This window comes from Zonotrichia leucophrys, chromosome 17, assembly GCF_028769735.1.
Source record: "Zonotrichia leucophrys gambelii isolate GWCS_2022_RI chromosome 17, RI_Zleu_2.0, whole genome shotgun sequence".
Taxonomy (NCBI): Eukaryota; Metazoa; Chordata; class Aves; order Passeriformes; family Passerellidae; genus Zonotrichia; species Zonotrichia leucophrys.
The window spans coordinates 8590100-8604050 of NC_088186.1; the positions used below are offsets into that span (position 1 = coordinate 8590100).

A 13951-nucleotide genomic window follows, 5' to 3' on the forward strand; every position below is an offset into this window, starting at 1 on the left:
TTTTGGGGCCATTTTGGTTTATCTTGGGTTCAGCCCTTGTGCTGCCCAAGCTGGATATTCTCAGTTCAGCTGAAGAAAAACAGAGATAATTTCTCCCAGGCTGAGGCTGAGAATCTTAGAGGAAAGAATTAAAACAATTATTATCACTCTTTCTGTAATGGTTATTTATAAATACAGCCCTCCAGAGTGTGCTATTCATAGTTCACCAATAGTGTGAGATGTTCCTACTTTGAAACCAATCAAGTCTCTCCTTAGCAAGTCGCATTATAAAAAGACCCACTACTTTTATTAAACACTTTTGCCTTCTGATCCACCTAAAGACTGGAGGCTTTAATTCAGTCCCTGGCTCAGCAGCATCAGGGACCAAGGACAAATGATCCAAATGTCAGGCCCAAGAGAACAAACAATGTGGACTGAAGAGAGAAAAACAAGCAGGATGAGATTTCATAACCTAAAGTTGTAAGTAGATAATTAGTTCCAATATGCAAATGGACCAAAACTTATAACAATATGAGATCACCAATTCTGCAGAGTCTCAGGGCAGGAGCTCTTCCTTGGCTGCTGAACATGCCCAGCTGGTTTCACACTCGTGGCTTTCCATGAGCATCAGTGGGATCAGGGGTGGTTCTCATTTTCTTGCCTTGGCTTGTCCCAGGATATTAATTAGGGAGCCACACCAATCCAGTCCTGTAATCACAGAGGGGAAGGGAAGCTGGAGATTTGAGCCAGAACAAGCAGGAAAAGTTTTCCTATTCTAAAAAGTTTCCTATTCTAAAAAGTTTTCCTATTCTAAAAAAAGCATAATTGGAACCAGAGTTTTATTTCCTGGGAATATGTAAATACCAATCTGTCTTCTTGTGAGAAATAATGAAATGCACAATTTTGTCTCAAAAGACAGTTCAGTGCAACTGTTCATAAAATAAGGTGCCTGGAACAAGGCAATATTTTAACTTAGATAAAGTTAACACCTTTATTTTAAACTACCAATGGGAAAATTAATTCTTAACCACAAAAGTTAAGGTTGAAGTGTTTTTTCATTTCAAATTTCTCTGGAGAGAAGGTTTGTTTTCCGGGCTTGTTTTAATATACGGCCCACAAGATAACCTGTGGAACTGACTTTGTATGGATGTGATTGTAATTGCTGTGGTGTCTCCTGCAGGGCTGGATGCTCCAAGGGATTTGAGTGCCACTGAGGTGCAGTCAGAAGCAGCTGTGATGAGCTGGAGGCCTCCCCGTGCTCCAGTCACTGGATATCTCCTGATCTATGAATCCATCGATGGCACAGTCAAGGTAAATAAACCTCAGGGGCTGTGCCTCAAATCTGGGCAGTGGAGATGCTCTGAACAGTCCAGCAATGCCACATAATCATGTGTCTTAATTTAAACACTATATTTAAAAATGCTCACTGCCTCTTTCAGTGCTAGATTGAACACAAATGCATTTAAAACCTGTTAAAGGACTTTCGTACATTATACCCTGAAACTGAAGCTCCATTGCAGCTTGAATTTTGCCTTTCATCCCTTCACAATACAGAAAAAATCACAAACATTTTCCTTCATTCCAAACAGATACCATGGAGTAAACTCAAACCCCCAAAGGATGTGACTCACTTTTCTAAACTCAGGGGAACCCCTGTGCAAAGGGGTGTCTAAGGAAGGATGAACTTGCCTCTTATTCTCCTATAATTTAATTTCTTCCTACATAATTAATTACACTAAATGCTTAAATATTAATCAGGTGAATCCCAGAAAAAAAAATATTTTGGATGCCCAGCCTGGATCATTGGACAGGATTCTAATTTTCAGGAAGGCAAATTCCCCAAGCACACTGAAAATCAGTCCTTTAAAACTGCCTTTTAAAGCCTGGAGTGCAACATTTCCTCATCCTAAAGGATGAGTTCCCCAGTTTTTTATGAATTTCACAATCTGTACATTGAGGATATGTAAGCATTTATGCTGCCTTGCTTTCAAACCTCCCAGCTTGTACATTATGATGGTAAACACTCATTTCCAGGCAGGCTTTATTGAACTTTTAAATATCAGCTTGGTAAAAATCTTAGAGGAGTAGCTTTATATTAATTAATCTAGATGGTTAAAGATACCATCAATAATTATGACAAAAACCAATGTGACAGACTAAAATATGTAACCATTCTGGTCATTATGATTTATTTCTCTGAGATTTCCCTGTATTATTTCTTTTCTCCATAGGAAGTCATCCTAAACCCCGAGACAACTTCCTACAGCCTGACAGAGCTGAGCCCCTCCACTCAGTACACGGTGAAACTGCAGGCCCTGAGTGGGGCCCTGAGGAGCAAAACCATCCAGACCATACTCACCACCAGTAAGGACATTAGAATAATCTGAATTATCTAAAATAATGATGAATACTGATCTAAAATAATCTATATACTGCTGAGCTCTGCTGTGAGGACACACAGACCCCACACAAGATTTTAATCTGTTTGTAGTGTTGGTGCAAAGTCTCTGTTCTCCCAGACCTGTTTTCCCTTGGCAGGTTGAAATTCCAATATCCATCCACATCACCCTCACAGTCTGGTGAAACATCCTGCCTTGCCAGGGTGAAATATCAGCAGGAACTCTTTAAAATCCAGCTGACACTTTGATTTCTCCCTGTATCGATCCCAGCGAGCAGGGGAAACAAATCAGAGTTTGGAGCTGAAATGAAGCAAACCACAAAGGCACACACAGATCAGTGCTGGGGGCTGAGCAGATGGATTTCTGGGCAGGCTTTTCTCCTCTGTCTAAGATGGGCTGTCTCAAAGCCCCTCTGCACATCAGCTCCAGCCCAACAGGACAGCTCTGCAAGGATAAATTGGCTTCTCTGAAGGTCACTTCACAGCTGACATTAAAAAAAGGAGTTGCTCTGTATTAGCTGTGACACTTTGCCTGCCATTTGTCTCACTTTTCCCAGTTTCCAGCCTTTCAGGCCCAGCAGGACCTTCAGTCATCCCCATTCCCCCTCCTGCTGCTGGCACCAACTCCAGCCCAAGCATTACCAGAAGTCACCCAGCCCTGAGCCTGCCCTGTCACTGCTTGTGCAGAGCAGGATGAACTCACCAACACACCCAGAAACAGGAGAGGAATTAAATCTGGGTGAATTTAGGTGATGTTTGGCAAATTGACCATGAGCAGGGACTGACCAGGTGCCTTCAGCCATGTGAACAGTGTCAGACTCATTCAGGCAGAGGCTTAAGCCTGGCCTTAACTCTAAAAATACATTTGTGTCTATTTATTGACAGGGATTATTTAGTGACTGTTTAGTGACTGTCACTCTTAGTGACTGAAGGAGCCCCCTGTAGAGTCACTTTTCTCCAAATCCCAAAGCTGATGGAAAGTTGCTTGGCCTTAAATCACACCAGGGAGGTTTAAATTCAATATAAGGAAAAATTTCTCCATGGAAAGAGTTGTAAAGAATTGGAATAAGCAGTGTTGGAGTCCCCATCCCTGGAAGTATTTAAAATACCTGTGGAGGTGGCACTTGGGGACATGGTGGTGAGCATGATGGTGGGACTGTGTTAATGCTTGGACTTGATCTTAAAGGTCTTTTCCAACCTTAACAATGCCATGATTCTGTGAAATCCTCTGGAGCTGAAGCACAGGCAGGGATGTGTAACACTGGCAAGGATCAGCAGCCACTCTGTGAGAAGCTGCAGGTAAAAACTCTCCTTTGGATGCACCTTAATTGGCTGAAAAAGTGAATGACCTGAGTGAATAAAACAAAAAAAAAAAAATAAAAGGTTTTTTAGGGGGGTTAGAAATTGTTCTGACTGCAATGATTTTATTGCCTTGTTGTCAGAAAGAAAAGCTTAACAACATTTTCCTGTAGTTTCAGCTGTTGCTGTTTGCTTTGTTTTTTAGGAGTGTAGCTTTATAACACATTTAATATTGTCCTTGCTAGCAAAACACATGAAATTAATTTATTTTTGATTGAATTCCTGTCCTTGTATCCCCCCTCCATTTTCTGTCACATGAGCAGAGATTGGTACATTTGTTTTTCCCCAAAAATTGCTGTAACACAGCTCCTAAATTTCAGCTTTTAGCTGGAGGATGCACTCCCATCATAGCAGGGAGTAGTTATCTAACATTCCCATCACTTCCAGCGTAGACAGATGTGAAAAACCACATTCAAAAGAAGAAATCACCTCACCAGCTGTGTCCTGTGGATGTTCTGTATGCAAGATGCAATTACAGACCTGTTCCTGGGATTTGCAGCTGTCCCACAAGGGATTTTCCTGAGCCATCTGCATTGTGCACATTCCTTGTAACTGCTGATTTCCTAAGGAATGCTTTCTCCTCCCTGTGTGTGCAGCTGGGCTCCTCTATCCCTACCCCAAGGACTGCTCCCAGGCCCTGCTGAATGGAGAAGCCACCTCTGGGCTCTACACAATTTACCTGAACGGGGACAAGGCTCAGCCTCTGCAGGTGTTCTGTGACATGGGCGAGGACGGCGGCGGCTGGATTGTGAGTATGGGGCAGGGGCAGCACATCCCATCCTGCTCATCCAGGCACCCTCAGAGTGCCATTATCACACTAGGGCTGTTCTATCTATAAATCTGGGGAGTTTTATCCTGGGTAGGTGTAGTGGTTTTGGTTTGATAATTTGAGATTTCACCAATTTTGAGGTTTCCCGGCCAACGTGCCAATAAGTGTGGTGGATTATTATCACAGTAGGATAATAGTGTTAGGATAATAGTATTACACTAGGGCTGTCCTGTCTATAAATTTGGGGAGCTCTATCTTAGGTAGGTGCAGTGGTTTTGGTTTGCTGATTTGAGATTTCACCAATTTTTAGGTTTCCTAGCCAATGCAGTAATGAGTGTGACAGGTTATTATCATAATAGGATAATAGTGTTATTATCACAGTAGGGCTGTCTTGTCTATAAATGTGGGGAGTTTTATCCTGGGTAGGTATAGTGGTTTTGGTTCACCAATTTGAGATTTCACCAATTTTGAGGTTTCACATTCAATGCACCAATGAGTGCGAAAGGTTATTATCACAGTAGGATAATAATGCTATTATCACAATAGGGCTGTCCTCTCTATAAATTTGGGAGTTTTATCCTGGGTAGGTGTAGTGGTTTTGGTTCAATAATTTGAGATTTCACCAATTTTGAGGTTTCCTAGCCAATGCAGTAATGAGTGTGACAGGTTATTATCCCAGTAGGATAATAGTGTTATTATCACAGTAGGATAATAGTGTTATTTACACAGTAGGGCTCTCCTGTCTGTAAATTTGGGGAATTTTATCCTGGGTAGGTGTAGTGGTTTGTTTGCCAATTTGAGATTCCAGCAATTTTGGGGTTTCCTGGCCAACCCTCCAATGAGTGTGTTGGGTTATTTTCACAGTAGGATGATAGTGTTATTATGATAGTAGGGCAGGCTTGTCTATAAATTTGAGGAGTTGTATCCTATGTAGGTGTCATGGTTTTGGTTCACTGATTTGAGATTTCACAAATTTTGAGGTTTCCCAGCCAATGCACCAACGAGTGTGGTGGGTTATTATCCCAGTAGGATAATAGTGTTAGGATAATAGTATCACACTAGGGCTGTCCTGTCTATAAATTTGGAAGTTTTATCTTAGGCAGGTGCAGTGGTTTTGGTTTGCCAATTTTTCACCAGTTTTGAGGTTTCCCAGCCAACACATCAATGAGTGTGGTGGGTTAGTACCACAGTAGGATAATAGTGTTATTATCACAATAGGATAATAGTGTTACTATCACAGTAGGGCTGTCTTGTCTATAAATTTGGGGAGTTTTATCCTGGGTAGGTGTAGTGGTTTTGGTTCACCAATTTGAGATTTCACCAATTTTGAGGTTTCACAGTCAATGCACCAATGAGTGTGACAGGTTATTATCACAGTAGGATAAAAAGTGTTATTATCACTCTAGGGCTGTCCTGTCTATAAATCTGGGGAGTTTTATCCTGGGTAGGTGTGGTGGTTTTGGTTTGCCAATTTTTCACCAATTTTGAGGTTTCCTGGCCAACGCACCAATGAGTGTGGCAGGTTCAGTGCTTGCCAATCATCAGTGCACTCACCTCCTGCCGTGAGGTGGGATTAGGAGAAAGGCAAAGCAGCTTCAAAACCTTAAAAGGGTATAAAGAAAATTTTATTAATGGTAACTAAAAGAAAAAAAATGTAAGAATTAAAACAAACCCTTCAGAACACTTCTCCTCCCTCCACAAACTTTCCTTGTCCACTGACAATGTAAAGAAACAAAACTTAAAATTTTCAGTTAGTTTATCACCTCTAAAATAGTCTTTTTTCAGTTCACTTAGGGAGAGAAGTCCCTCTTGTAAAACTATGACAGTAGGACACTCCAGTGCCCAGAACAGGGTTGCCAGCTCTTTGTGTAGCTGGAGGAGAGAGAGGTGTCTCCAAAGGATGTTCACACCCCTGGTTTCAGCCCTGATCCCTCTCCACTGGTGGAAGGGCTGCTGAAATGACCATAGTGGATAACACATCTTCTAAATAATCACCAAGGAGAGGGGAGGGTGAACTGACTCTGAATGAGAGAGGGAATGAGGGAAGTTACAGCACAGCCCAGGGGAAGCATTTGCTCCGCAGCCACAGGGTGCAGTGGCTTCCAAAGCCACTGTGCAAGGGACACATCCCACCCAGCCAACAAGGAATGGCAGTAAATGCCACCTCTCCACACTGACACCCCAAATCTGAACATGCCAAAGGGACCCAGGGCACAGAAAGGCAGAAGGAGCTGGAGGAATGCTTGGCTGGGAGATGAGGGGTGGAAAAACCCTTGGCTGAGAAATCCAGAGCTGCAGGATGGGTTTAAAAGAGCAGAGAGCAGGAACTGAGAGGCCATGTTATGCAGAGGAGCCTGGGAACCCAACAGGGAAATTGGAGACTTAAAAAACACATGGAGCATTCAAAAACCTGTGTGCAACTCAGTCCTTGCAGTGAGGCTGTGCTGAGAGGGGTAAAGGAAGGGCAGGAGCAATGCTGGGCTTTGTTTGTAAAAGCTTTTCCCCTCTGGCCAGGGCAGTCTGTCCATAACATTTCCTGCTTTCAGGTGTTCCTGAGGCGTCAGAATGGAAAGCAAGATTTCTACAAGAACTGGAATACTTATGTGGCAGGGTTTGGAGATCCTAATGAAGAATTCTGGATAGGTAAGTGCTGAGAATTTTTATTTTTGGAAAAAAAATAACAAGACAGGAACACAGCCCAAAAGTCCAGGAGCCACTTAGAGGCCTCCATTTAGCTGGCAGGAATATTTGTAAAGGAGAATAGGAGAAAAGGAGCCAGGGACACCCTACGTAAGGGAGACTGAAAGGGCCAGGCTCAGCCTGCAGTTCAAGGGTGCCATGCTGGGGTCACCAAATGAACCCACCCAATGCTCACTGGGGCTCTGGGAGCAGTCAGAGGTGCCCTGGGAAGGAGGTTCTGCTTCTGTCCCTGCTGGGACACTCCCAAAAGCAAAGGCTGATGATCCAGAGAGGAAAAGCAGGGCAAATAAAAGTCAAAACCTCACATTTTGGTAAAACAGAAGTAAACCCTCCACATTTTCAAAGATTGCACTGCATTTTTCTGGTGATGATGATGATGATGATGTTGATGATGATGATCACACAGCACAACTTTGGTTGTTTTGTCCAAGCTGTTTCTATCATTTGAAGGGAAGATCTCTCCCAGTCAACCTGGGACTATTTATTTGCTTTTGTGCTGACATCACACTAGAGCTGATCCAGCTCAGTGTCCTCACCAGTGCTGGTGTCCTGCTCTGTTTGTACAGTCCAGTATGGCCCCGTTTAGGGAATAATGGCATGGCAGAGGAAAAACCATGGAGAGACTGGTGCCTTAAGGAACCTGGAAATCAAACAACATGCTTTTGAGATAATATTAGTATAGGAGTAATGTAAAGGTTGATCTTTATTGGAGGCCTCTAGAGGTGAATATGGAAAATGTCCACAAAATCTCCTCTCCCATGGGGTGAACAGACTTTTCCAAGTTCAGCAAATTGGCATAATTGACAAAATCACCAATTAGGAGCACAAGTGGTGATGTAACTCTCCTGTGTTCAAGCCCCTTCTACATCCTCTCCCCTCAGATGGAACTGAATTTTGTTGATGAAAATGAGTCTCAAAGAGCTTTTTTTTGGCCTTGGTTCCCAGGGAGAACCAAGATGGGTAAGGGCTTTGGAATGTGTTTTGTCTTTCTGCCTAGGGAAAAGGTAGGGAAAAGCACTGGGAAAACTAAATAGGAAAGCAGCAATAGGCTACAGAGCTCCAAATATGTGTGTGAAGAATACAGAGAATACAGAAGAGAAAAAAGGCAAAAAACCATTTGACATCAAGACAAACATTCCTTCCTTCCCACAGGTCTGGAGAACCTGCACAAAATCACTTCTCAGGGCCAGTACGAGCTGCGGGTGGACCTGAGGGACAAGGGGGACACGGCCTACGCCGTGTACGAGCGCTTCAGCGTGGGCGACGCCAAGAGCCGCTACCGCCTGCGCGTGGATGGCTACAGCGGCACTGCAGGTGAGAGCAAAGTGACTGTCCCTCCTCCGGGGCCACACTGCCTCCCACTGACTCAGGGAAACCCTGGGAGTATTGCAGAGCAGCAGGTGCCTCTCCTGTGTGAGTGTCTTGGTCTGCTAAGGAAGGCAGGAGCCACCCCTGAAAAGGAAAATGTAACCGCCCTCTCTACGAATGATGATGATCTCTACGTTGATGATGATGATCACACTCTCTATGAATTATTATAATTCTATTAATTTATTATAATTTTGAAATTAAGGAGGTCTCAGGCAAAGATATGGGAATAGGAATAATTCAGTTCTTTTATAATAATTCCCCAGTTCTTTACTAGGGAAGAAAATAAAAAAAAAAAATAAACATTGCAGTAATACAAAATACCACTGCCAGAGTGAGACCATGCCCTGCCCCCTGTGTGTCAGGGCGGTGTCCCAGCCCCATCCATGGGGGCTCAGCCCTCCTGCAGTGCCAGCTGTGGCTCTGCTGCAGCACGGATCCTGCACAAGGGGGGAGTTTTCCTCTGCAGCTCCAGGGCTGCTGCAGATGGGCCTGGGCTCCCTCTGGCCATGCAGGGCAGCAGAAAGCTGCTCCTCTGGCAATGCAGGGGGCAAAGGCTGCTGTGCTGTGCCAGGCTCAGATTGGATCCAGGTAGGAATGCTTGGCTCCTGCCCTGGGCGCAGCATCTCCCCATGGGATGCTGGAATGGGATCAGCCCTGCAGGGACACTCAGTGGCCATGGACAGCAGAGATCTCCTGGAGGGAGGGTTGGCTGTGGGAGAGAGAAAGAAACAACTGCCCATGGACAGCAGAGAACTGCCCCAGCTCTGACAGATGGGAAATACTCACCCTAAACCATATCTTACAAGCCAGGACAGTGAGGTGTTCAAAAATCAAACATATCAATATATTTGTTTCTGTTTTATATCCTCCAGGCATTTTGGTGCCATATTTTATGGCCTGATTATGGTAGCATTGAAACAAGTGTATTAAACCACAATATATCTTATTTGGTCAATTTTGGCTGTCATTTATACAGCCAATAATAGCCTGGCACAGCTTCTTCTCTTGTCAGTAGAATTTGCAGCAAAGCCCTGCTGTAATGTGATTTATGATTTTGCTGAACAAATCATCTGCCTTTTGTAATCACACTGGGGCAAGCCCTGCAGCTCTTGGTGAGACTTTTCAGGGCTTCACAGGATTAAGAGATAAATCCAGTTTAACAATATGTCTTAAAAGGAGATAATTTCACACAGCTGGGTGCATAAACCAGAGCAGAGGTGTGGGTGTGGGCTCTGCCCTGTGACCAGCACAGGAGCTTTTACCCAGACTACAGAGATACAAAGGAAATGCAGCAGCAGAATTAATGTCTATTTAATTTAGATGGGATATTGGAAATAATTCCTTCCCTGTGAGGTTGGGCAGGCCCTGGCACAGGGTGCCCAGAGCAGCTGTGGCTGCCCCTGGATCCCTGGCAGTGCCCAAGGCCAGGCTGGACAGGGCTGGGAGCAGAGGGAGGTGTCCCTGCCCATGGAAAGAGATGAGTTTTAAGGTCCCTCCCAGCCCAAACCATTTGATGATTCTGAGATTTAAGCAAATTGTCTAGTACAGAGTAGTGGTAGCTGCTACCACGAGTAGGATTCAGTCAGTATGGAGACTTCTTTGGTCTTGATTCCTTCCTTGTGAACACCTCTTTGGTCCTGGCTTGTCCACACTGTAAAATCCAGATTTTAGCAAGAAATTCAGAAATTGACCTGCATGGAAAAAACCCACTTCATATACTGGGGATTAGAGACCACCTGAAGAAACATTTTGACCTGCCTGCAAAACCAAAAATTGTGCATTTCTTTCTATATTAAAACAAGTAATTTTTAAAAAAATGTAGATGCAGACAGGGCATGGCACAGTCCAAATATGTTCATGAAATCTAAACCAGGCAACCCAATGACCTTGCTCTTTCTTTTGTCCCCCCACCCAGGTGACTCCATGACCTACCACAATGGAAGGTCCTTCTCCACCTTTGACAAGGACCACGACTCTGCCATCACCAACTGTGCTCTGTCATACAAAGGAGCTTTCTGGTACAAGAACTGCCACCGAGTCAACCTGATGGGCAGATATGGTGACAACAACCACAGTCAGGTGAGTTTGGCTCTGAAGGCTTCTCTAATTCATGAGAGGAAGGGGAATTGCAATTATGGGTTTTTCTGATGGTTCAGCCAGCCCCCCACAGCATCCCCTCCTCTCACTCTCCAGGAACATAGGGAAATGTATGGACTCACAAAACAAGAATATAACATCAGCTGGTGAAATCTTGTTGGCTTTGTTTGATTTTCCAAGGGAATATCTCAAGTGTGCAGGGAATAATTGTCATTTCCAACATGTGAAACAAAAATATTTTCCTGCCATGAAAGCCAGGCAAGGAGGGACAGCTCTGAGGGACAGAGGTTTAACAAGACCAAGCTCAGGTGCTGCACCTGGGCTGGGACAGCTCCTGGGACAAATCCAGGCTGGGCTGAGCAGCTGGAGCAGCTGGATCCCTGGCAGTGCCCAAGGCCAGGCTGGAGCACTGAGAAGGTGTTTCTGCCCACAGCAGGGGTGGAACAAGATGATCTTTAAGGTCCCCTCCAGCCCATCCAGTGTGCGTTTCTATGATTCTGTGGCCTCATGTGGGTGGGTTTGTACAGGTTGGACATTCCACAGCCCCTGTGCTTCCCAAAGCTCCTCCACTTCATGGTGCCTCTGTGCCCAAACCAGAAACACCCCCATGTGGTGGTGTTTGCAGGTGTCCTAGGACAAGAACCTTGACTCCATGTTTAAGAAGGCTCATTTATTATTTTATGATATATATTATATTAAAAGAAAATGATGTATTAAAACTATACTAAAAGAATAGAAGAAAGGATTTCATCAGAAGGCTAGCAAGGAATAGGAAGGAATGAATAGCAAAAGCTCGTGACTCTCAGAGAGAGTCAGCTGACTGTGATTGGCCATTAATTAGAAGCAACCAATATGGACCAATCAAAGATGTTGCATTCCACAGCAGCAGATAATTATTGTTTTTCTTTTCCTCTGAGGCTTCTCAGCTTCTCAGGAGAAAAATTCTGACAAAGGGATTTTTCAGAAAATATCACGGCTACACCCCCAGTCTGAACCAGGGGCAGTAAATACAAATGTGACCCCCAACCTCTCCCCTTTGCCTTCACAGGGCGTCAACTGGTTCCACTGGAAGGGCCACGAGTATTCCATCCAGTTTGCAGAGATGAAGCTGAGACCCTCCAGCTTCAGGAACCTGGAGGGGCGGCGGAAGCGAGCGTAGGGCCCGGGGGGTGCGGGCAGGGGTGGGAGGGGATGGAGAGGGGGTGTGGGGAGACCCTCGGGCATCGCTGGCCTGGGGGTGCGAGGAGCTGGGACTGGCACCACAGCATCATCGGTGAGCCCCGGCAGAGGCTTTGCAGCATTCCAAACCATAAAAAAGCCTTAAACCATCCCAGAGTTTCCAGCAGAGCAGCTCCAGCTGCCCACCAGGAACGTCCTCCACACCAAAGACAACGATCTCAAGGGTTCTGTGTTGTTTTATTAATTTTTTTTATTTTTAATTTTTTTGCCAGAAAGCGTCTGGGATAAAGTTCTTCCGACATCTGACGATCTCTTGGGTGGCCCAGGGGAGGGGAGGGAGAACAGCTTTGTACATTGGTAGTTTGTTTTAGAACCAGCCATATTTTACAGACAGAAATGTGTAAGATTAATTATCATTATTATTATTATTATTATTAGTTATAAGTGGAAATAATTGGTGGTTTGAATGCCTTTCTATATATATATCAAGTACCACAGAGAAGGAGGGAATGGGAAGGGAAAGCAGTATGTTTTTAAACTTAAGCATAGGATTAATATTATTAATATAAAGACAAAGTAATAATAATAATAATGATAATAATAATAAGCTACATTTTGTCATTTTTAAGAGAACCATGCTTTTGGAAACACAGCAGGACAGTGTCTGATTGTAAATTTTTTTTTTATAAATAAAAGCACAATTACTTTTAAATAAATTTCTACTTTTTTTTATCTATGTGGAGTTTGTGCATGTCCAGGATATATTTACTTAGATGGGGAAATAAAGACAGACTGAGATTAATTAGGCTGCTGAACCCCTACTGAAATCTGTTCCTTTTGTCAGTGACTGGTTGTAATTATTCTGGTGGGTTTGTTACAGTGAAATGCCCGTGAGGATTTGGGTTCTTTCAGAACAGAATATTTTTTTTTCCTGCCCAAAAGCTTCTTCCATGGTTTTTCTAAGTGCTACTGACCAATGCTTGCTCCATCTAGGTGGGAATAACTAACAAAGCAAAACAAAGAGAACCCAGAGTTGTTTTAGGTACCATGGGCAGTTTGAACACTTGTGTAAATAAAGGGCTCTCTTTTTTTTTTTTTTTTTAATATGAATGAAATTCCATGTAGTTCCTCTGTATCACACCCTGCAGTTCAAGACAATAAAAAATCTCTTGTTTTAATCCAGTCTCTCTGCCCTACTTCAAGGTTGCATTTTGCAAACATTTTGTAAATGTTTTGTAAATGTTTCTTGCCTCCCTCTTGGCTGAAGTTACACTCCTGAGCATTGTTTGTGTTGCATGGGGAACATAAATCTCCTTTGACCCTCCAGGGCACTGCCAGCACTACATTAAATTAATTCTCTGTAATTAGTCTCCCTTCCTAGGTGTTTATCACAGCAAAGCATAGGCAGCATGAAGGAGAACAAATCCAGTAATGAAGAAATATGCTCTGCTCTCCAGATGCTTTCCAAGCTATGAGGAAATGGCACTGGATCCCTGTTTCTGGGTGCTGGAAAGCTCTGGCAGTCTGTTTGCAGACAGTCGGGGGAAGAAGTGACACTTCTGGAACGATTTCCTCATTTCTGGTAACATCCCAGAGCTGCCTGGCTCTGCCTCTGGTGTCATTTACCTTGGCAGCTCCAAAGAGCTCCTGCAGACAGGCTCAGCTTTGTGCCTCACCCCAGACAAGACTCAAACACGCCGCACAAAAGGAAGCTGATATTTCCTGTAATTACTCACTGACAGATGCCCTGCTTGGTATTCTCTGTGATCCCCACTGAGAGAGGGAAGCTGGCAAATCCTTGGAGTCAGAGCTGCCAAAACACCCTTCAGAGCTGACAAAAGCTTGATTTGGGACCAGCAGCTCCACCACGGGCTCCTGGAAGGGAGATTCACTGGCTTTTCCCCCTTTCCTGTTTGTAACTCGTGAGAAGAGTTTAAAAACATGCTCAGATTTGAAATCTGTTCATGAACCTGCCATGCCTCAGTGCTGGAGTTCATCCTTAACGTGATGAAGCAGTTTGGGAGCCTCAAGGGGGCAGGAGAGGAAGGGCTTCACAATTGTTTCCTCAGCCAGATTTAAGGTCTAAAGGCACTGAAGGG

The 13951-nt window shown here is 44.1% G+C and overlaps 1 protein-coding gene across 3 annotated transcripts in view; it reads left to right on the forward strand.

Moving 5' to 3' along the window:
- The window catches only part of TNC (tenascin C), a 78264-nt gene extending 65323 nt beyond the window's left edge, over window positions 1–12941 (forward strand). For all 3 annotated transcript variants that reach the window (XM_064727872.1, XM_064727870.1, XM_064727871.1), the window contains 7 exons: window positions 1160–1290; window positions 2211–2343; window positions 4333–4484; window positions 7052–7148; window positions 8358–8519; window positions 10492–10655; window positions 11722–12941. In XM_064727872.1, the coding sequence (XP_064583942.1) occupies window positions 1160–1290; window positions 2211–2343; window positions 4333–4484; window positions 7052–7148; window positions 8358–8519; window positions 10492–10655; window positions 11722–11832 (950 nt within the window). In that variant the 3' untranslated portion in view covers window positions 11833–12941. The remainder of the gene's footprint in view (window positions 1–1159; window positions 1291–2210; window positions 2344–4332; window positions 4485–7051; window positions 7149–8357; window positions 8520–10491; window positions 10656–11721) is intronic.
- The last annotated feature ends 1010 nt before the right edge of the window (window positions 12942–13951 follow it).